The sequence below is a fragment of the Magallana gigas genome, chromosome 8, assembly GCF_963853765.1.
Source record: "Magallana gigas chromosome 8, xbMagGiga1.1, whole genome shotgun sequence".
In the NCBI taxonomy this organism is placed as follows: Eukaryota; Metazoa; Mollusca; class Bivalvia; order Ostreida; family Ostreidae; genus Magallana; species Magallana gigas.
In genome coordinates this window covers 7034355-7058031 of record NC_088860.1, presented here as the reverse complement: position 1 = coordinate 7058031, position 23677 = coordinate 7034355, and the positions used below count along the sequence as shown (strand labels likewise).

Genomic DNA, 23677 nt, shown 5'->3' with positions numbered 1-23677 from the left:
TCAAAGTCATTTATTGAAAATAGACCCAAACCAGTAATTTACCGGTTTAAAATCCTCTTCCTCTCTCCACCCATGTAATTTCAGTGCATTGAAAATTATCACAATATAGAACATTTCTTATATAATAGTTAAGTGGAGAACACATTTGGCTGGCTCTACAAAATAAAGTGCCTGGATGACTGAATAATCTGCCCTTAATTCCAAACGCTGCCACTATGAAATTCAAATTAATTATACGAGGTGCGTTTGTAATTAATGACAGCAAACCAGTATACAAAATAAAGCAGGATAAAGTGCAAAATTTATTGCGTCTTAGTCATAAATAACAATCTCATACTGGGTGCATATAATGCATTTTTGTGCCTGCAGTGTTAAAATACAGCATGCACGTACAAAATCTTCACAGATCTTACACAACTGCGGTTGCCATGAGGAAACATCAAAGCATCAATGTGAATTGATTTAATACGTTCTTTCGTGCTTTATTATGAATGACAAATACTGTGGAATTATCACTGTTCGTAGGGGGTCAATGTTCGTGGCTTTCGTGGGTAATCCTTGCCTAGTTCCCCATTAATTTACATCCAATACACAATCATTTGTTTAATATCAATTAAAATTATCCTGATTACTTTACCAACAAAATAACATCCCCACAAACCAGGAAAATTTTGGTTACCTAAGAACATTAACCCCCATGAATAAAAATGATTCCACAGTAGTGATCTTACAAATGCAGTTTCTTTTATGAAGACTCTGTGGTTACCTGGAGATAGGAGATTTTTTTTTTTTAACTTCCCTGCCACAACTTTTCTTTTTATCTTATAGAAAAGGTCTATTACATTTTTCTTTAAAATGACCATACTAAAATTCTTCGTTTGTAATATCTAAACTCTTAAATAGAAATTAAATATCAAAGGAAATGCTGGTCATTGTAAGCAATTCTTGAAGAATTAAAATGGCTATACTATTCAGAAGTTCATGCACAGAATAACCAACATTTGCTATATATATATATGGATACAACCAGTTATTTGTAACACAATAGATGTTTTTAAACACCCATCCGTAGAACATTTATGATACAGCACAAGACATTCAAGAAACAATCACAAGGCCGAATACAAAATATTTTCATTATGTACCTAATAGAAGTGAAAATCCTATATAATTGTCAGAAACACCATCTGCTTTTGATTTTAATAGCATTTCTTTTCACAGAGAGATGATTTTCCACAGTGTGAGGATTTTTATCTATCCCAGTACTAGAGATTCAAAACTTTCCCATTAATGAGCTTATTAGTGAGGGAAATGCTCATTATACTTAATATCTTTATCTGGTACATGTATTAATTTTTAGATTAATTTTGCAACCATATTGGTAGTACAGTTCAATTAAATTTTAGTTTTCTTTCATACTAAAATGCAGGTAGAGTATTTTTTTACCAACATATTTTTATGTCTAGAAATCAAGCTTCTCCTCTGTAAGGTAAAAAGGGATATTATTGACCTTAAGAAGTGCATAAGGTAAAGTTCTTCCATATGGAAATCACATGGAATATATACTACACTAACACAAAACAGGTTATATATTAACAGAATGATTTTTTTTGTTATTGGGCTTGTTGTCTTGTTTTCAAATTTTTTTTGGTAGAAAAATGTCATGCAGAGCAGTTATTATTTGTCAGATCCATTAATACTGGTCATACCGAAACAGGCAAAGTGATTGAGGTCAAATATACTTAAACCAACTTACAATAACTTATTTTTATTCCAGACTATAATAGCATACATTAAACATCTTCTGTAATAAAAGAATGATATGAATATACTTTACAAAAACCTATTTTTATTCATGCACAAAAATGGCACAAAAAAGTTGTTAAAACAATGTAATCAGACATTATAATGCATGTATTTAAATTAACATTTTTGTTTTCTACAAATGAACTCCAGTATCTTGAGCACTGATATCTCAAATGCAATGGATAGGACAAAGTTTTTAACCAGTCCCATCTAGTTCGAGATAACAAGGTTTGACTGTACCTACAGTGTAGTTATGCACTTATATTAACTTATATCAACAATATTTTCATGCATGGACATAAATACTTTATTGTTGTTTTCAATCTAAGAGTTATACATGTATTACATTTAATGCTGTAAGGGGTTGTTGATCTGAAAGTTTTTTTTATTAAGGATCCTATCATTTCAAAAAAGTTCAATTGGTTAAATCTTTTAAGGTGCAATGCTTTGCATATACATATTTAAAAAAAAGAATTAAATTACAAGTTAGAGCTAAAAAATTACGATATTTAAAAAATTAATATATTTCAGTAGTCTAGTGGTTTGTTCACTGAGCTACCAAATTAAACAACCAAATATGACAATATTTCAGTATGATTTGACAGAAAAATCAAATCAACATATGATAAAATACTTTTATAAATATTGAATTTGAAGGATGTTTAGAGGCACATTAATAATCAAATGATATAATGAAACACTACACAGTTGTAAAAGACACTGTGGTAATGAATATATTAATTACTTAATGTAAAACACATTACGCACTTGTGTAATATTGAATGATCGCATATGATATAACAAGTCCTGCAATGAGATAATCGCCTAGCTTCTAAAGATAAAGCAGGAACAACTAAAGTTAAGACTACGTGATATTTACCTACCCTTCTTGTGGTGGACTCTGTAGCCTGATTGGCCGTGTCGCGGGTCACCCTGATGATAAGGTCGGGTATAAGGGCAATGACTGCGAGCACCACAATACAGAGCCACACGGTACCACTAGACAGACTCGTGGTGTACACCTTGTAGAAGTCCTGGAGAGTCTGCATGAACGACCTGGGAGGGAAGAAACATGAACCATATGGACAAGGTGTTTTTCAAAATAATTTTCAATAGCCATTTTCTGTAAGCTAGCATTTTATCAAGAAATCTAATTTGACTTTTAAAAAAAATCAAAATCAGAAAAAATATTCATCTGTATATAACAGATATTGTATGGTTAACCAAATGATGTTTACTTAGGAGCAATGCAACAGATCAAAGATTCCTTGATAAGTTTACAGCTATAACTACTTCAAAGGAATGCAGTGTGAGTGAGTGAATACTCACGGCCAGATCAACATGGAATAGAGCAGAGTCATGCTCACATTGCCGACCCCCGTGATCACGTAGGCCATGAACATCGGGAGGGGCCAGTAGTACGTCTCCAGGCACAGCTGTCAAAAAACAATAAGTTGCCTGTCTCAATACATGTATACTGAGGGAAAATGAAAACCTGCAGGTGTCATAACAGTATTTCACTGAAGGTTCACGTCAAAACATGGCTGAGCCAAAATAATTCCCGAATTTTCCCTTGAATTCGGGGCGTTTCCGCACGCGACAGGAGCTGATTTTTTTTATGAGCTGAAAAACAATGTGTAAGAGGTCTAACTATTCCATTTTTGTAATAATGCGAGGTCATTTGAATTTTTGATGCGTGTTGTTTCCGGAGGGGGGTGAAAAGGCCCGGGCTTGATTTTCAAGCACATGTGTAACTTCGAGGTAAACAAAGTCTCACGCCTTGCTGGATGCACGTGTGTATTTTGCTAGGAAATTGTAAATGAAGCGTTGTTTAAAAAGATGTCAAGAGGATTTTTTCCAGAAGTTCGTTTTGAATTTTTAATCTGTATCTAAAGTTGTGCAATTTTGGTAAGAATATATAGTAAAATTTAATACTGTAGTGCAACCTGCAGGAAAACGGGTTTGCTATGTTAAAAATTGTTTTACCTGTGTTTTAGGTATTAAATCAGCGTGTTTAGACGGAAAATGACAAACAATGGGGTTTTGTAGCCAGCAGCACGCTTATTTTGTTTTTAATGATGCATACAAAATTAGCCCACATTTCCTCTGAAATGTTCTACTGCCTCAAAACAATGACCCATTTATAATAGATCGGACCGTCTAAACTGCCCGGAAAATTTTCAGCAGATCAAATACGATGTAGTATTCATCGTCGTAAACAACAAAATCTTCTACGGGGTGTGAATTTCAAATAAAATCGGTTGTTTAGGCCCTTGTGTTACAGTAAGAAATGCTCAATTTATGTCCAAAATTGAGAAATATTGGTACGAAAGCGGAAAACAGCTGAGATGTATCACTCATGTTAGTTAGATTAGAACAAGACCGTGCTATTTTGGACAAAGGTTCTCACCATTTTCATAAATTGTATGAAATAATGACGTTTTCTCTACCCCACCCCCCAGAGGCAGGGTCATTGAATTTTTTGCTGACATAATTTCTAGGGTCCACATGATATTAATTAATTTGCGTCATTTTATACATTTTCATACATCACTTGTCAATTTAAAACCAAAAAATCACTGAATATCAAAACACCGTGTAAATGCATACAGTATAACTTTGATCATATTTTCATAAATCAGTGGCCACCGTGTACACCGTGGTGTTAAAAAATCGCTCATAACTTTCTGAAATGAGAAGATATCTTCATATTTTTTTTTTAGTCACACAACACAATGAGTATTAATCAATTTATTAATGTTGATTTTGCGATAACAAAAAATGAGTTATATTGCAGGTGTCATAACAGTATTTCACTGAAGGTTCACGTCAAAACATGGCTGAGCCAAAATAATTCCCGAATTTTCCCTTGAATTCGGGGCGTTTCCGCACGCGACAGGAGCTGATTTTTTTTATGAGCTGAAAAACAATGTGTAAGAGGTCTAACTATTCCATTTTTGTAATAATGCGAGGTCATTTGAATTTTTGATGCGTGTTGTTTCCGGAGGGGGGTGAAAAGGCCCGGGCTTGATTTTCAAGCACATGTGTAACTTCGAGGTAAACAAAGTCTCACGCCTTGCTGGATGCACGTGTGTATTTTGCTAGGAAATTGTAAATGAAGCGTTGTTTAAAAAGATGTCAAGAGGATTTTTTCCAGAAGTTCGTTTTGAATTTTTAATCTGTATCTAAAGTTGTGCAATTTTGGTAAGAATATATAGTAAAATTTAATACTGTAGTGCAACCTGCAGGAAAACGGGTTTGCTATGTTAAAAATTGTTTTACCTGTGTTTTAGGTATTAAATCAGCGTGTTTAGACGGAAAATGACAAACAATGGGGTTTTGTAGCCAGCAGCACGCTTATTTTGTTTTTAATGATGCATACAAAATTAGCCCACATTTCCTCTGAAATGTTCTACTGCCTCAAAACAATGACCCATTTATAATAGATCGGACCGTCTAAACTGCCCGGAAAATTTTCAGCAGATCAAATACGATGTAGTATTCATCGTCGTAAACAACAAAATCTTCTACGGGGTGTGAATTTCAAATAAAATCGGTTGTTTAGGCCCTTGTGTTACAGTAAGAAATGCTCAATTTATGTCCAAAATTGAGAAATATTGGTACGAAAGCGGAAAACAGCTGAGATGTATCACTCATGTTAGTTAGATTAGAACAAGACCGTGCTATTTTGGACAAAGGTTCTCACCATTTTCATAAATTGTATGAAATAATGACGTTTTCTCTACCCCACCCCCCAGAGGCAGGGTCATTGAATTTTTTGCTGACATAATTTCTAGGGTCCACATGATATTAATTAATTTGCGTCATTTTATACATTTTCATACATCACTTGTCAATTTAAAACCAAAAAATCACTGAATATCAAAACACCGTGTAAATGCATACAGTATAACTTTGATCATATTTTCATAAATCAGTGGCCACCGTGTACACCGTGGTGTTAAAAAATCGCTCATAACTTTCTGAAATGAGAAGATATCTTCATATTTTTTTTTTAGTCACACAACACAATGAGTATTAATCAATTTATTAATGTTGATTTTGCGATAACAAAAAATGAGTTATATTGCAGGTGTCATAACAGTATTTCACTGAAGGTTCACGTCAAAACATGGCTGAGCCAAAATAATTCCCGAATTTTCCCTTGAATTCGGGGCGTTTCCGCACGCGACAGGAGCTGATTTTTTTTATGAGCTGAAAAACAATGTGTAAGAGGTCTAACTATTCCATTTTTGTAATAATGCGAGGTCATTTGAATTTTTGATGCGTGTTGTTTCCGGAGGGGGGTGAAAAGGCCCGGGCTTGATTTTCAAGCACATGTGTAACTTCGAGGTAAACAAAGTCTCACGCCTTGCTGGATGCACGTGTGTATTTTGCTAGGAAATTGTAAATGAAGCGTTGTTTAAAAAGATGTCAAGAGGATTTTTTCCAGAAGTTCGTTTTGAATTTTTAATCTGTATCTAAAGTTGTGCAATTTTGGTAAGAATATATAGTAAAATTTAATACTGTAGTGCAACCTGCAGGAAAACGGGTTTGCTATGTTAAAAATTGTTTTACCTGTGTTTTAGGTATTAAATCAGCGTGTTTAGACGGAAAATGACAAACAATGGGGTTTTGTAGCCAGCAGCACGCTTATTTTGTTTTTAATGATGCATACAAAATTAGCCCACATTTCCTCTGAAATGTTCTACTGCCTCAAAACAATGACCCATTTATAATAGATCGGACCGTCTAAACTGCCCGGAAAATTTTCAGCAGATCAAATACGATGTAGTATTCATCGTCGTAAACAACAAAATCTTCTACGGGGTGTGAATTTCAAATAAAATCGGTTGTTTAGGCCCTTGTGTTACAGTAAGAAATGCTCAATTTATGTCCAAAATTGAGAAATATTGGTACGAAAGCGGAAAACAGCTGAGATGTATCACTCATGTTAGTTAGATTAGAACAAGACCGTGCTATTTTGGACAAAGGTTCTCACCATTTTCATAAATTGTATGAAATAATGACGTTTTCTCTACCCCACCCCCCAGAGGCAGGGTCATTGAATTTTTTGCTGACATAATTTCTAGGGTCCACATGATATTAATTAATTTGCGTCATTTTATACATTTTCATACATCACTTGTCAATTTAAAACCAAAAAATCACTGAATATCAAAACACCGTGTAAATGCATACAGTATAACTTTGATCATATTTTCATAAATCAGTGGCCACCGTGTACACCGTGGTGTTAAAAAATCGCTCATAACTTTCTGAAATGAGAAGATATCTTCATATTTTTTTTTTAGTCACACAACACAATGAGTATTAATCAATTTATTAATGTTGATTTTGCGATAACAAAAAATGAGTTATATTGCAGGTGTCATAACAGTATTTCACTGAAGGTTCACGTCAAAACATGGCTGAGCCAAAATAATTCCCGAATTTTCCCTTGAATTCGGGGCGTTTCCGCACGCGACAGGAGCTGATTTTTTTTATGAGCTGAAAAACAATGTGTAAGAGGTCTAACTATTCCATTTTTGTAATAATGCGAGGTCATTTGAATTTTTGATGCGTGTTGTTTCCGGAGGGGGGTGAAAAGGCCCGGGCTTGATTTTCAAGCACATGTGTAACTTCGAGGTAAACAAAGTCTCACGCCTTGCTGGATGCACGTGTGTATTTTGCTAGGAAATTGTAAATGAAGCGTTGTTTAAAAAGATGTCAAGAGGATTTTTTCCAGAAGTTCGTTTTGAATTTTTAATCTGTATCTAAAGTTGTGCAATTTTGGTAAGAATATATAGTAAAATTTAATACTGTAGTGCAACCTGCATGTTGTAGCTTTCATAAGAGGGATAACTCTTGCTGAAAAATGTTAGACAAATTTCTTCATAAATCACCACATGTAACTATCATTTACAACATTCACCTTGAGATTAACTGCAATGACATTGACTGTGTAGGCTATTGTCCCAAAACTCCATAGGCCCATCATCTGTAAATTCAAATCTTGCAATATGTAATTAAATCACGCAATCAGTTGTGCATTTTCAATTCATATATTATATTTTCCATCACAACACAGCTGTTAGACCATTACGTACAGGCTGAAATATTCTCTTAGTCCTTCTCTAGCATTCACATAACACACTGGATTTTTATATTCTTCTTGGTTAACATAACGATGAACTGCATTTAATTTGTCCCTACATTCTCTAATGGCATTGAATCTTGCTATAAAGATTTCATTTTCAATTGTAATTCATGAAAAATAATGAATTTGATTGATTAAATATGAGACTAAGAGTAAACCTCTAAATGCAGAAATTATATAGAAATGACTCATGTTGCAGTCAGAAAATGATAACAAACAGAGCAAAGGATGTGAATGCTTTAAACATGAAACTGAATTATGCAATATCTAAAACTAAATTCAATAAAATGGACATTTAAGAGTGGCAAGAATTGCATTCAATACAGTAAATTGTTTTGAAAAGGTTGAAAGTATTTTCTACAGTTACCAGGTTACAAATTTTACTCGTTTTATAACTGTCACAGAATTTTATAAAATGTTTCCTACCTTTCCATCTGGCCACAAAGAAACATCGTTTCCAAACAAAAATACAACACCAAAGAAAAACACAAAAACATGCCATAATCCTACAATGAGAACAAATCATTAAATAAATATATGCAATCTGAATTGGGTAAAAAGTTATCAATATATAACACATGTATCAGCTATAAATCAAGAAAAAAAATCAGTAATGAGTCTACTGGGAAACTAATCACAGGAAATCTTCATCACATTGTTTTCTGATTTTTAAAAATTAAATTTCATGACATGCAAACACACTATTGTATGGAAAGCTACAAAAATATATTGATAAGCTAGATGATTTCTTATAAAATGGTCCTTTATTGTGTGATATTATTAGCTACATGGTTTGTAGTTGACCTAATATGGTTTATACATAGTCAGTAAATTCCATATGGGGCAAGAGCTGAGCATGTATAAACCATATTAGCTAGGTCAACTACAAACCATGTAATGATTATATCTTACCGACTGTCTTTTTTTAATGATAAAATGTAAATATATAAAACAAGGGAAATCAAGCTTTTTATAATATTACAAGTTTCAATTTGAGTATGAAACCTGACGTCATAATGCTCTAAAATGACATCATAATGCTAGAGAGGGGGTAATATTTTCTACTGACTATGTATGGAATATACATAGTCTCCACGTAACTGCTGTTAGCCAATGTTTTTCTTACAATTTAACAGGGGGTAAGATATATGTACTTATCAAGTTAATACACATTATAGATGTAAAAAATTAAAAAGAAACAAAATTATTATCATACATATAGAAATGAGTGAACACCTCAGTCTATAATTGCTACTTCTATGGAGTAGGATGCATCCTTAAACAAATGACTTTTGTCCAATCAATAACTGACAAATTCAACAGCACTAGACAATATATTGTACTTTTATAAAACAAAACTGGCTGCATTTCAGCACACGTGTCCCTCATTCATACTTGAAAGGATGGTAAAGTAATGGAGTATGTGCTATTGTAACGAATATGGCTGAAAGTGAAGATAAAACAGAATACAAATTATAATAGTTTTTTTGATTACTTTTAAATTCAAAAACTTAAAAATCCAGAAAAATAAATGAAACCCATAAAATTGTGGTAGGGTACATCCAGTTCTTAGATTAATGGATCAAATGATGGAATAAACAGGCTTAAACTGGGGAACTAATTACATGTATCAGTAATACAATGTACTGGGCATGCGCTGTATGATGTCAATTGACTGAGTGCATGGAAAAACTTATTAAAACACATGCATTCACGCGCTTCAGTTATTACAGGCTGGTGCTTTTATTTTATGAAATATTACACAGTGAAGGGGTTGTATTATTTTGTGTACGATCACTCATCTCTGACCATGTAAAAAAGAAGTGACAATTAAAAATTTCTGGCATTTGGAAAATGACGAGTTTAGTTGTCAATAATCCAAGAATTACCTGCTCTTGCGCCTCTGAAGAATTTTCAGAAAATATCAAACTTAATTCATTTAGAAAAAAAGCACTTCAATTCCAGTATATTTTAAGACTTGCCATATTCTTTGGTTTTTGGTATATGATAATATCAGACAAAAAATTAAGATTTTTCAGCTGTCTGCTAGCTAGCTTGAATTAAAATATTTTATGTTTTTCTAAACTGCATGATATGTGTTATTACATGTTAATACAAACCTAATACATTCCACTTCAAGAAATTCTTTTTATCTAATTTACTATTTCGAGTGATATTTCTGAAATAAAAAAAAACACTGGATAGAAAAAAAGAACATTTATTCAATCAGAATTTTTTAAATCTAAACCCAATTAAAAATTTAAAATATTTCCTTGCATGCATATATGTACATTTAATCATTCAAATTTTCTCACATTGGGAATTCAAATAAGTCTTGTTATAAATTCAATTTAAGATATAATGGGTATATGACAAAATATAAAATTCAAAAATAAGTTATAAGTTAAATCAACAAAATAACAAGAAAATGAGTAAAATGTATCTTTAGCCTTACTTATAAAGATGAGGTTTATCGATGAGATCTCGTTGGGATATGTGCTGCTCGAACAAGCTGTAGATGAAGATGGGCAGTGACGTCATGGTAATGTTGTAGAACATAAGATGAAAGCTCACCAGTAGGGACTGTCAAATAAACCGTAATCAATCCAAGATAAGTCAATATGATCGTTAGTTCTTATACATCTAAATTATAAAACACCATATCAAAGTTCACCAGTAGGGATCGACTGTCGAATAAGTCACTAAAACCATGCAAGGCAATAATACATGTATCTGTCACATACTCATAAACATAAAAAGCAAGATCTGCATCTAAAGAGTTATCTAAATCATATCTGAACCATTTAGATTCATATCATTAGTGAGTATGTACACGAGTTTCTATAATGACTATAACAAGAACTAGGAGAATAGCACACTGGGGTGTTCAATGTTTAACATTTACATGTATAACTAACATATAAAGGTGGTGATCCATTAAAGGGGCATGGTCGTGATTTTGGTCAAATTCTATTTTTCTGTTTTCATTTTTTATTTAGGAAAGCATTTCTTATGATCAAATGAAATTTGAGTGTCAGTCGTGAAGTTATAAGCAAGACACAGGGCTCACAATTCTTTGTCATGTGAACAAGGCTCGCGCCCTGTTTTTGATTACAAAGGTTCAATATAGCAGTAAAAAATCTTTTTTAAGACGATTTGTCTATCCTCTTAATCATTTTAAGCATAAATAAACAGTTCCTAACATTCAATACATTCATTTTAGGCATAAAATTGGAATTTTTACTTCAACATTCAAAATGTAAAGGAAAGCTTTGTGTACATAGTGCTCGAAGAATTGCAAGCTCTGTAACTATAACTCAACAAATGACACTCAAATTTTGGTTGCATATTAAATATGCCTTTCTGAAGCATTGTAAACATTAAAATCGGAAAAATAATTTTTGACCAAAATCGTGACCATGCCCCTTTAAATGAAATAACATACCTGTTGTGAAAAACCGGAGTAAAATGCAAAAAACAGCTGCATGGTAATAAAGGCTACATTCTGAAACAAAGAGACAATCTATGTAAATAGTCCAAACCTTTAGAAATCAATTAAGTTAAGAGAAATTACATTGCTTGATATTCTTGCCGTAACTAAATTACATAGTAAGCTTACTTTGTAAAAGAAATACTGGACAAGGGTTGCCAGTCGATAGTAGAAGTAATGGCCGTGGACCAATAAGAGTCTCTGTAAGAACCGGAACTTGGCGAAGGCATAATCACTATTTCGTACCGCCTGTCTACCTTCTTTTCCCATAATGCCTGAAAAATGTTTAGGTAAAAGTTCATTGCTCTCACTTACATAGTTTGTTTTGTTGATACAGTAAAACACAGTTATAGCAAACACGCTTATAATGAATTGACCCTTACAGCGAAGTGATTTTCATTCCCCATGACAATATTACATGTGGTAAACTTGACGGATATAACAAATTACGCTTATAACATAGCAAAATCGCCCGTGCCTGGCACATCGTTATAACCATGTTTTACTGTACATGGTCATACATCTTAACACTCCTAACAGTTTGGATAAAATGATTTGATCTATTTGTAACTCTCATAGCAAATAAATTACGCTGAAAGGTGACTTTTATTTTTAAAAACAGAGTTCTTATGCACATAATTATTTATCTGATATCTAACTTGTATCTTCATGTCATACCTAGTCCAACATGGGCCTCCTGTATCATGCTGACATCGTTAGCACCGTCTCCAATGGCTGCCGTTACTGGTGTATGGTCGGCCACCTTCATCAGTTTCACCACCTACAAAGTCATAGCTAAAAGTAACAAACAGTCTGATTGGTTCTTAGGACAGTCTCAAGGGCATGACCTCAGTTCAACAAAGGAAAACTGCTTCTTGGGTAACTATGGGTATATAACTACATATGTATATAACTACCTGCTCCTTCATATGAGAATAGAAGACTGTTAACACTCACTAGACATGCAAGATGTAGGAAAATGTAAAAATAACCATTGGAACATTGTTGAATAAATAAATGGTGAACTTTTGAAATTCAATACATTACAGTGATGCTCTTATTCATAAACAGAAATGGTTAATCTGTCACATAACCAGTAAGAAGGTGCTTGTACAAACCTCTGCTTTCTGTAGAGGGGACATTCTACAGCACAGCACTGCCTCACACATTTGAAATAGTTAATCTGTCACATAACCAGTAAGCAGGTGCTTGTACAAACCTCTGCCTTCTGTAGAGGGGACATTCTACAGCACAGCACTGCCTCACACATCTGGCAAAGCTTCCTGAATATCTCTGTGTGTTCTCCCAGGGCAAAGGCCAGGCTGAAGCCGTCCACGATCAACACAAAGTGCTGACTAGAGGGACTGCGTGAAATACATCTGTAACAACATCGATTAAAAATAGTATTCCTTGAAAACTTCTTGTATGTTTCTAAACATGTACATCAATCAATTCTTAAAAAAAAAATCTGAAGTGAATCTGGTGATATGAAATTTCAGTTCATTATAACTAAGATTTATTTACATTCCTGCAAGTTTGAGATAGTGTATAAAATGTGGGGAATAGATACAGCCTTCTATTTTAACCCAAGGTTGCTTTAAATTCAAGTTCTTAATAAGTAAGTTTCAGACGAGAACTTTTTACATTTAATCATACACTTCACATTTCTGACATTATGGTAATTACATTACTCAGCTTATGTGGATTTTTGAAAGTTATGATTAATATTGAGACCGTATGAAATTTAGTTTTCTAGAAGGCCACACGAGTCTTCATTTTCCTCTGCCCCCCTGCATTATTTACCTGTGGATGTTTTTGCTGATCTCCTCTCCACACCTGGTGTAATCAGTACAGGTGAGTTTGGTGAGCCTGAGTTCCTCCATTCCGTCGTGGATGTGGCCGGCTGAGTAGCTGATGTTGACAGCAGTCTCCTCCTTATCCCCGGTAAGCACCCACACCTGTAACACAACCCAAACTATTTAAACTTATGTGTATACAATGTCTCTAGAACAATGATACACCTTCAACAGAACTATATACAGTTGAATTTTGGTATCTCAAACACTGATATCTCAAATACAATGGATATGTCAAAGTGATTTGTAAGTCCCAACTTCTTATACTTTAAGTAATTTACCCTTGATATATCAAATACTCCATACAATGTATCTCAAAGTTTTTAACCAGTCCCATTTAATTTGAGATAAGGAGGTTTGACTGTAATCTAAAATACAAACCATCAAAGTTATTCCATTCAATAAAACATATATCTATTTCTAGTGACTATTTCTACACATTTAAAGCACTTCAGCATATATGAAAGCAGAACTTTGAGCCTTGGAAAACATTATTTCCACTACCTTGATGCCGGCTTTGCAGAGCATGCTGATGGTTTCTGGGACGCCGTCTTGTAGGCGGTCCTCCACCGCCGTGGCTCCCAGAATGTGGAGATCTCTCTCTATGGCCTCAAAGGCTTCATTTAACTGAAAATACAAAGGAGTCCTTACCAGCTTACATGGATTGTAACAACAATATAAAATCATAACCAATTGGAAGGCTTCATTTAACTTCAAATGCAATAAGATGTCACCATCTCACACACGAGTTGTAAGAAAAAAAAATTATTATTAAGAAATGATCCAACAGAAGTTACAAAGATGTTTATGAAGCTGCAAAAAATTAAGATAATTTAGTCAGTATGGCCAGATTTATTTAAGCTAAAGTATGTATTATTTGTGATTAATTTCATACTTTTTCCTCCCGGCTGTCCATAGCATTCCTGGCTTCAGTCAGCATTTTATCAACAGCTTCATACTCTTTTTGTGTAAACACACGCTTGCCCAGGGCCAGAGTCCTCAGTCCTAGCTAAAAAAAAAAATTTCAACCAATGTAAATAAGATAAAACCATTCTCCAACAAATCAGGTCAAATGTGGCCATGCATTTGAAAGTTTGTAACTTACCACAGCATAGTCATGTATGTGGAGATTGGTTTTATCGATTTCACCTGAAGTCCCTATTTTCAGAACAGCTGTTTCTGCACCTTTGCATAGCAGGACAGTTTCATCTGTAATTACAAAAAACCAAAATTTGATAAAAGTTTGGTGACAAAAAATTCAACAAAAATATTCAAAATGATTGCAATTTTTAGCAAACTGAAAGTGAACCTTAAAACAACACTGCTACTCTACAGACCCTCTGTCGAATTCCTCTTGATCTGAACTTTGACCTTTACCCTCAATATAAGACAAGTAAACACTCAAAAACACCCACCCTTCTCTGTCTGTATGATGACACTCATTCTTTTCCTGGTGGCGTCAAACTCCAGAACATGAAGCAGCTTATACCGCCTCATCTCTCCGTGGAATGTCACCTCCAAATGGTTGTCTCTCATTCCATGGAAAACAACACCATACCTGAAGCAATGCATAAATTATTATTCTTGATTTCTTCATTCACAACCATTCACCAAATTATAATTGAGCTAAATAGTCGGGTTTAAGAGAATTTCATCTAAAGAGAAAATAAGTTGGAAAACTAGTCCTCGTTACCTGCGACACGCCTCGACGAAAGCCTTCTCATCAGGGGAGGAGGATTGGTACTCGTACTCCATCCCCGTGTGACTGTAGAGGGTGGATGCTCCCGTCTGATTGGCTTCGTGATGGTCCACCCTCACAGTGTGACAAAGGGCAAGTAACTCTAGGAATTCTTCTATCTCAGGCTGAAGAAAACCATTGAAACATGAACACTGATATAGTTATCAGTCATGGGCATTTTCCTGGTTCAACATGCCAAATTCTCAGTTATCAAAAAGTTCAGAACCAATAACTTTAATTATAACAGGCAATTAAGCAAACTCATTAAATTCTAGTACTTCCTGTACTCAAATCATGTGTATGCTATAAAACTTAAAATGTTAATGAGCTAAAAAAGCAGGCTATTCTAAATGTTTTCCCCTCCACAGCATGTTTTTAGTATTCGACTCACAGTGAGATGGATGACTGGAATGCTCTGGCCTCCTTCTGGAGACATTTCATGTAAATGGCCGCCCACTTCCATGAACTTGACAGCATTTATTGAGCACTGTCTGAACTGCATGTCATTTTCTGTAAGAGTGCCTGTCTTATCTGTAAACAGGTACTCCACCTACCAGGAAACAGAGAGGGTACATGCATCAGTTACAAATATCATACCAAAGATTCACAGGGTTCCTGAAGGTCATTTCATTTGATGATCAGTTACAATTGATATAAACATTCAGGAACAGATATCAAATAAGTCTGGAGAATTTAAGAGGCTAACTAAGCTCTTTTCAAAATGAATGAAGATAATGTATGATAAACATTGTAAATTTTAACAAAAATGTTTTTTTCTCTGTTACCTTCAAGGTCAATGGGTGAATATAAAACAAGGCTAAATTTCCGAATGTAAAAGAATCCCTTCTAAATTTGAAATAGCCCAAAGTCTATTTTAACTGTCAGTTGAAAAAAATACAATATGTGCTCAAGGAAAGACTTTGTTTGCTCCCCCTCCTTTGATCGCATCTCAAAACTGTTTAGCAGTCCCCACCTGTCCAAGCTCTTCATTGAGGTCAGATGTGTTGGCCTTGGCGGCAGTGTCCGTCTCTTCATCGTACATCTCTAGGTCCCACTGTAGATACAGCGACCCCACAAATTTCTGCACCTCTGCAAACAATGCATGAAATATGTTTGTTTTATCTAATGTACAGCATTATACCTGATCATTTAAACAACTTGATTACAGTCAATGATGCAGATTTTCATCTCATATTTCTTAATGAAAAATACATACCGGTATTTTAGTACCGGTAATTGTTCACTGAGAGTTGATAAATTTGTAGAATAAGTTTAATAATATGATTATTATCCATTGGATTCTGGTAGTCTACTCACCCACAGTAACATAGAGAGAGATAGGAATGATGTAGTTGTACAGAATCATGAAGGACAGGAAATCTGATATCACATGTCGTACCTGTCACATGCAAAAGAACCAATGAAATTTGAATCAGTAATGCTGTCATATAAATGTAAAATAATCACACAGATGTTGTCAAAATACACTCAAAATCTTCTGATTTGTGTTGGTACCAAAATGAGCTTTTGTTGTATAATTGTTCAGACTTAATCTACTCATTGGCAATGTACTTTTGTAGGTCAATACATCAACTTTAAGTTTTTGTTCCCAGTGAGTGGGCGTTGATTTCTATTGACTAGTACTTTCTTAACATATCTGACAGCTGAACAGAACTGCTATTTACATATAAGCTGTGTTTACAGCTGATCAATACTTGCATGTATTTTTGTTTGCAGTACATGTATTTCAGTTGTGTTAACAGTTGAGCATTAGTTGTATATTTCAGTTGTGTTTACAGTTGAGCATTAGTTTCAGAGAATCAGCTGAGGTTAACTTAAGGTAGCCGGTATCCTGACATGCATTCCATATACATGTTACACTGACACAGTTGTGTTTACAGTTGAGCAGTACTTGTATATTTCAGTTGTGTTTACAGTTGAGCATTAGTTGTATATTTCAGTTGTGTTTACAGTTGAGCATTAGTTGTATATTTCAGTTGTGTTTACAGTTGAGCAGTACTTGTATATTTCAGTTGTGTTTACAGTTGAGCAGTACTTGTATATTTCAATTGTGTTTACAGTTGAGCATTACTTGTATATTTCAGTTGTGTTTACAGTTGAGCAGTACTTGTATATTTCAGTTGTGTTTACAGTTGAGCAGTACTTGTATATTTCAGTTGTGTTTACAGTTGAGCAATACTTGTATATTTCAGTTGTGTTTACAGTTGAGCATTAGTTGTATATTTCAGTTGTGTTTACAGTTGAGCAGTACTTGTATATTTCAGTTGTGTTTACAGTTGAGCATTACTTGTATATTTCAGTTGTGTTTACAGTTGAGCAGTACTTACAGTCAAGCTCTGTCTGGCATCAGGTATGTACCACGGATTCCCTATCCTGTCCTGGCTCATGTACCAGTACGCTAAAACAGTACTCACTGTAGCTTCTATTAATAGTATCACAAGGAAAATGATAAGGTAGCTGTTCATACCCCTATAACAAGAAATAAGGTGGCTTGATAAATATCCTCTTTTAAAAACATGTAACAGCAGTTAAGGTATTGTGAAACAACAGAGCTTGAAATCATAATTATCAAATAATATAGCTATCAATAATTACAATACAGTACCTCTCAACACGAGAAAATTTGGTAATTTTAGCTTTGGAATTCAAAGCCATTTTGGTATCTGGACCCGTATATATTGCACAACCTAAAAATTGAAAAAATAAAATAAAATGATATAACAGAACAAATGCAAAATAGTTTTTATCTATGAAAAAAATATCAGAATTTGAATGAAATTATTCAGAAGTTGTGGAATTTGCAATATGAAAATTACTAACAAAATTATCACTTTGACCAATCATAATGCATCTAGTTTACCTTTATAAAAAGTTTGCAAAACTTGGTCAGTGGATTTTAAATATATATAACTAAACTTTCTTCATATAGAAGATACCCATGCAATTAAATCTAGAAATCTCAATACCATAAATGTAAGGTGTATTTTTTAGCCTTGCTCCCCTCAGTAGGACATTCTCTGGCCCCAGGGATTTTAAACAACTGTCTGAGTTGTTGTAAACAGTTATTCGACCAATGAATTTGTAGAGATCTGGAATCGGTTGCTCACATTCAATTGTGGCACAAAGATTTGTGAAATCACTCTCCTTCTGGAACTCACGAGTTTCAGGCACACAAAAATGAGTCTGAAATTTAATGATATAAAATATGGTCTTTTAATGAAAGATATAAGCTTTGGAATCATGACTCATATGGTGAAAACTAAATCTGGTTTATCAATGAATTAATTCAAAGAATAGTTTAAAAGATAAAGAAACCAATCAATTCACAATGTATATGGTGCTATGAGAGAATACAAAGTAAGCTAGTTGTCATTAATGTATCGGTACAGATTTTTAAAATATCTATCATAAGTGTAAGGCTATATTTCCCAGAACTTTGGTCTTACTTTTAAGTTGGTCTCCCCATCCAAGTTTGCTGTTGTGACATAACATTTTCCCTCCGGATCATATGAAGAGAGCATCACTAGATCACATGGAAAGCCTTGATTTACTTTCACTTTCACTATGTCTCCCACCTGTATCAAATAGAAAATTTAAATACATGTACTATACCGTAATACTGTAAATGCTTTCTGTGAATTTTCACAGTTCAACTAGATGTCATTTTGATACTAGTTAAATTTGTCAATATACACCATGTGCCAAGAATACAAGATTCATGATTTTTAAATAAGTTATAATACATTTATTGCACATTCAAAACTGTGTCATGTAGATTTGATTTTTCAAGTGTGGCAATTAATATGGAAACTCTGACGTTACTGTTAAATCATTTTTATTCGTGGAGGTCAATGTTTGTGGGTAGTCAAAATTTTCTTGGTTCAAGGGGACGTAATTTCGTTGGTAATGTAATCAGGATAATTTAAATAAATAATAAACAAAGGATTGTTGTATAGGTTTGTGGAGATGTAAATTCGTGGGCAAGGGTTACCCACGAAAGCCACGACCATTGCCCCCCCCCCCCCCCATGAACAATGATGATTCCACATTATATACAGTACTCATATAGTCTCTTGTAGTCTAATTATGACTAATTCTGGTGATCTATTTAATAGCCAATTGGTTTCTGTACATTTTGAAACATATTCAGTTCTGCATGACAAGTATTAGAGCTTTTATTATACTTACAAAAAAGCATATATGCTAATTGATCAGTTCAAAATGACCTGAATTGTGACCAACTATTAAAAAATTGCTTTTAGCATTGCAATTGGCTATAAAGCTTCCCTGTGTAATTCACCAAGGCACTTACATGTAGTTTATCTGATTAAATCTGAGATCAAATTAAATCTGATCTATTGTCAAATGACTTGTTTGTTTTCTACTTTCCACTATATGACAGTGTATGTACCTTGATATTTTGTGCCTTGACTTGGGTGAGCTGGCCGTTATGGACGATGAACGCCTTTCTGTTGTTGACCTCATTGTCTGCTTTGTGACGTAACCAGTCCTCATAGCCCTGCCGGAAATAAATCTATGATTAGCTCGGCAAAAAATACTGTAATCACATCACAAGATCTACATCTCTGGCTTTAGGGGTAAATATCAAAGTTCAATGTTTAACAACAAAACTGTATTCTTATAGTCTTCATCTAGAACCACTAATCCATCCACACCCCTCAGCCTCACCCCCACTCCCTTCCCCCATCCCCACTCCCACCCCATCCCCCCCCCCACTTCTACCCCATCCCACCCAATTCAACCCCCCCCCCCCACCCAAAAAAAAAAAAATAATTATTACAAATAATTATAGAATCTTGAATCACTTTTGATTTCAAGGATTTATATTTATTGCATAATATATATCCATTTTTTATTTTTTATTCATAAAAAAACATTCGAAAGTACCAATAATATAAAGTCTTGTGAACAATAATAACTGATTTTCATAATGTAAAATGACTTGGTGAAACGTGCGCTCTTTAACCCATCCCCTCCTATATACTTTTATCAAACTTTGATCACTTTTAAATTTTTATCTAAACCTTGTTATTGTCTGCTCATGACAAACTAATCAAGTGTTTAAAATAAATAAGGAAGATTTAGATATCAATTTTGTTTTCAGTACACAAAATATTAACTGCGATCGCAGACTGAGTTCTGTGTGGGCAATTGTTCACGGTTTGTTTATTGTTAATGCTCCTTTAAACCAACCATACAGAACTCCCCTTTTTGATGTTGAAATCTAGCCTGACTCTCTTTCCCTATCTGTGATTCATGACTAAAAGATGTGAATTGTAACTTGTTTACAATAAAAAAAAATTGAGCATTATGATATGTACACAAAAAGTACGATATGACTGACTGGGATCGGAAAATAAATAAAGCTAACAAAAAGAAACCTGTCATCATTGAAAACAGATGCTCATCTATACAAAAAATCTAATAAAAATTGCCAATTCAATATCACTTGAATTCTCTTGTACTGCTTCTGTAAACAAAACAGACAGAAAGATGTCTGTAGAAAACAGATGCTCTGAATTTGTACTGATACAGAGAAGAATAAAAAGTTCTTCTGACAGGCCCTAAACAGATTAATGATTGTGTACAAGGAGTGTCTGTCAGACTTAGTATGTGGATGTATCGACAACTTAGCCATCAAATCTCTCTCTCTCTCTCTCTCTCTCTCTCTCCCTCTCTCTCTCATCATCTTAACATACTAAGTCTATGTATATCCAATTCAATATTGTCTGAAATTTAAATCAATCAGGACTTATTGGAAACCCTCAGAGAAATTGAAACCTTGACACCCTATTTGATGAGATGAAGTAACATGTTAAAAAAATTGAATTCAAATTGCCAGAGATTTTTTTTCCTGATTACATTCTCCAATGTTGAGTGATATAAACATTTCCAATAGAACACTATTGACAATCAACAAATGGAGAAAAAAATGCACTTAGCATGAAGTTATGACATACATTAGAGCTTTCAAATGTTTTTGATTTTAATTTTTTTAGAATTAATTTTTTTATCAAACCAAAAATAAAAATTTTATGACACTGATTATCATAGGGACTTATAATTATGGATTTGCAAACATGTGAACCAATTACAGAGCAAAATCACAATTATCTCAAAATGGAATATTGACTTGATGGTATTGAAAAGTGTTTGTTAGTCTATGCCATGGTGTTACATCACTTGAACAAGTACATTAACACTATTTCTCACCTCTCCCTTAGCTTAAGGTAGTTAAAAGGTGTTACGAAAATAGAAAATGAATTTTACACTTCACAAAATCAAATGACAGTCAGTGGTCATTTTCGTGGCCAATCTTGAATGTGTCTGATGATGAAGCTTCAATGTAACACCTGGATTCTCACCTGTTTGATGGCGGTGACAGTGACTACAAAAACCAGGGGAGCAATGCTGGTGGCTGGACTAACCGGGCTGTCGATGATTAACTGAAAAACAACTCACAGATAATTAACTGATTAACTACAACACAACTACAGACTACTAATTAACTGAAAAACAACTAAAGGGTAACTACCTGATGAACTATAAAACAACTAAAGGTAACTACTACTACCTCATTAACTGAAAGACAACTACTGGTAACTACCTCAGCCTGATTAACTTAAAAACAACAACAGATAACTACATGATTAACTGAAACACAACTACAGGTAACTACCTGATTAACCAAAAAACAACTAAAGGTGATTACCTGTTTAGCTGAAAGACAACTAAAGGTAACTACCTCATTAGCTGAAAGGCAACTAAAGGTAACTACCTAATTAGCTGAAAGACAACTAAAGGTAACTACCTCATTAGCTGAAAGACAACTAAAGGTAACTACCTGATTAACTGAAAAACAACCACAGGTAACTACCTGATACTAACACACAACCACAGGTAACTACCTGATTAACTCAAACACAACTACTGATAACTACTGATTAACTGAACCACAACTACTGGTAATTACTGCTTAACTGAAACACAACAAATAGGAACTACCAGATTAACTAGGACCCAATTACATAAAACAATCAGATTAACTGAAACACAACTACAAGAAACTACCTTTACCCTCAAAAATTTATATTACTGATAAAATATATATAAATATACATAATGTGGTTATTTTTTTATCTAGAAACTTTTTTGATAAAAAAAATTACGGTAATGTTATGTAACAAATCAAAATCTACTGATATCATACCTAGCGATTCCCTTTAGCTACTAGTATATTTACTCAATAAAATCCACCAATTGTAAAACTTGTTTAAAATTTGTACACCGAATAATAAATTATTCATTAATCTTGTAAGGTTCAAAACCACTTGATCATTATTAAAGTCTTATTTTAAGAGGGGATGATGCTCTGTTACATAAAAAGGCTTCAAACTGTGCTGTTCTTCAGTAAATCTAATACTCATGCAAATAAAGGAAAATGGTTGAAATTGAGATTTCAATGCTGGATTGTAAATCTCTTACTTTCCCCCATAAATTCCTCTCCCCTGTTACAACCTGTGATTTTATCTAGTTAATGGCAACTTTAAACCCTGGCTCCCATAAACTACCCCCCTCTTCAATGTTTAAATGCTCCTCAGCAAGCAATTGTTGCTGACTTTCTCCATCATAACAAACTTTCCGCTGGGTGATTGATGGCCTGTCAATGTGTAGAACAAGAGGAATGGTCCTACATAACTACTGGTTTTCCCCAAGAACCAACAAGGCATTACTGGAAAGCCTAGTTCTTCGTAATCAAGAGAGTGGGAATTTCTAGCATCATCACACATAAATTTTGTACATATATTTTTACTCGAACTGCTTGAGCATGAGACTAGAGAGTTCATTCACAATTTAAATCAAGCAACTACTCATACACATTAGGAAGAACTGGAATTATCTTAATGAGTAAGATTGATGCAGAACAGGATCAAATGTCTGAAGCCCAATGCAGTTTACCTTAAATTTATACGGGTATAAGATATATAGGTAGCTAACAAGGACTTCAATTTTCAGCTCTTCTCCAACAATTAAAATTTAGTTTGTTTTAGTGTTCTTTATTTCAGGAAAACTTCAAAATGTTCACTGTCTAGTTAACAAACTGATGGTGTGATCAATTGTCTAATGCACAATATCAGTTGGAATGCATACATCTTGCTTTTTTAAATTAGATTTTAAAAACATGTTTTGTTTCCAATATCTGTGCTTTCAGGTTTGAACCTTATATATGTGAAATTTTTAGCCACCATGCATCCTATTTTGTACACAATGCAATTCTCAAGCTTCAAAAATTTCAATAAGGGTCTCTTTAACATTCTAAATTGCCCAAAAAATCAATCATTGTCAAAACTTAAGTATTACTTATTACGATGACATGCTTATAACTCCAAAACTGACCCCTTGGCCTAAATTCAGTTTTCCTCGAGAAAAAAAACTCAGATTAAGAAACTACAGAGTTCACGCATATGAATAAACAGATGAAATCTGTGTTTTGATAGATGAGTTACAATATACATGTATTGTACATTTTGTGAAGTGAGATGGATAATATGATAATCAGAATAAACAGACAACTTGAGATATTC

At 33.9% G+C, this 23677-nt stretch overlaps 1 protein-coding gene across 20 annotated transcripts in view; it reads right to left on the bottom strand.

Moving 5' to 3' along the window:
- The window catches only part of LOC105330584 (phospholipid-transporting ATPase IF), a 39556-nt gene that overhangs the window by 8335 nt on the left and 7544 nt on the right, over nt 1-23677 (bottom strand). For 10 of the 20 annotated variants that reach the window (XM_066069855.1, XM_066069866.1, XM_066069859.1 and 7 more), the window contains exons 4-28: nt 21458-21538; nt 19483-19590; nt 18518-18646; nt 18038-18254; nt 17677-17758; nt 17399-17540; nt 16368-16449; nt 16024-16139; nt 15442-15600; nt 15006-15175; nt 14728-14870; nt 14418-14521; nt 14208-14321; nt 13817-13939; nt 13260-13414; nt 12676-12835; nt 12135-12237; nt 11586-11731; nt 11412-11471; nt 10422-10549; nt 10087-10145; nt 8393-8472; nt 7742-7807; nt 3136-3242; nt 2691-2862 (exon numbers count right to left, since the gene is read on the bottom strand). In XM_066069855.1, coding sequence (XP_065925927.1) covers nt 2691-2862; nt 3136-3242; nt 7742-7807; nt 8393-8472; nt 10087-10145; nt 10422-10549; nt 11412-11471; nt 11586-11731; nt 12135-12237; nt 12676-12835; nt 13260-13414; nt 13817-13939; nt 14208-14321; nt 14418-14521; nt 14728-14870; nt 15006-15175; nt 15442-15600; nt 16024-16139; nt 16368-16449; nt 17399-17540; nt 17677-17758; nt 18038-18254; nt 18518-18646; nt 19483-19590; nt 21458-21538 — 3006 coding nt within the window. Of the gene's footprint in view, nt 1-731; nt 767-1756; nt 1805-2686; nt 2863-3135; nt 3243-7741; nt 7808-8392; nt 8473-10086; nt 10146-10421; nt 10550-11411; nt 11472-11585; nt 11732-12134; nt 12238-12675; nt 12836-13259; nt 13415-13816; nt 13940-14207; nt 14322-14417; nt 14522-14727; nt 14871-15005; nt 15176-15441; nt 15601-16023; nt 16140-16367; nt 16450-17398; nt 17541-17676; nt 17759-18037; nt 18255-18517; nt 18647-19482; nt 19591-21457; nt 21539-23677 lie in introns of all 20 variants that reach the window. The other 10 variants (XR_010708784.1, XR_010708785.1, XR_010708783.1 and 7 more) reach the window with 5 other exon arrangements.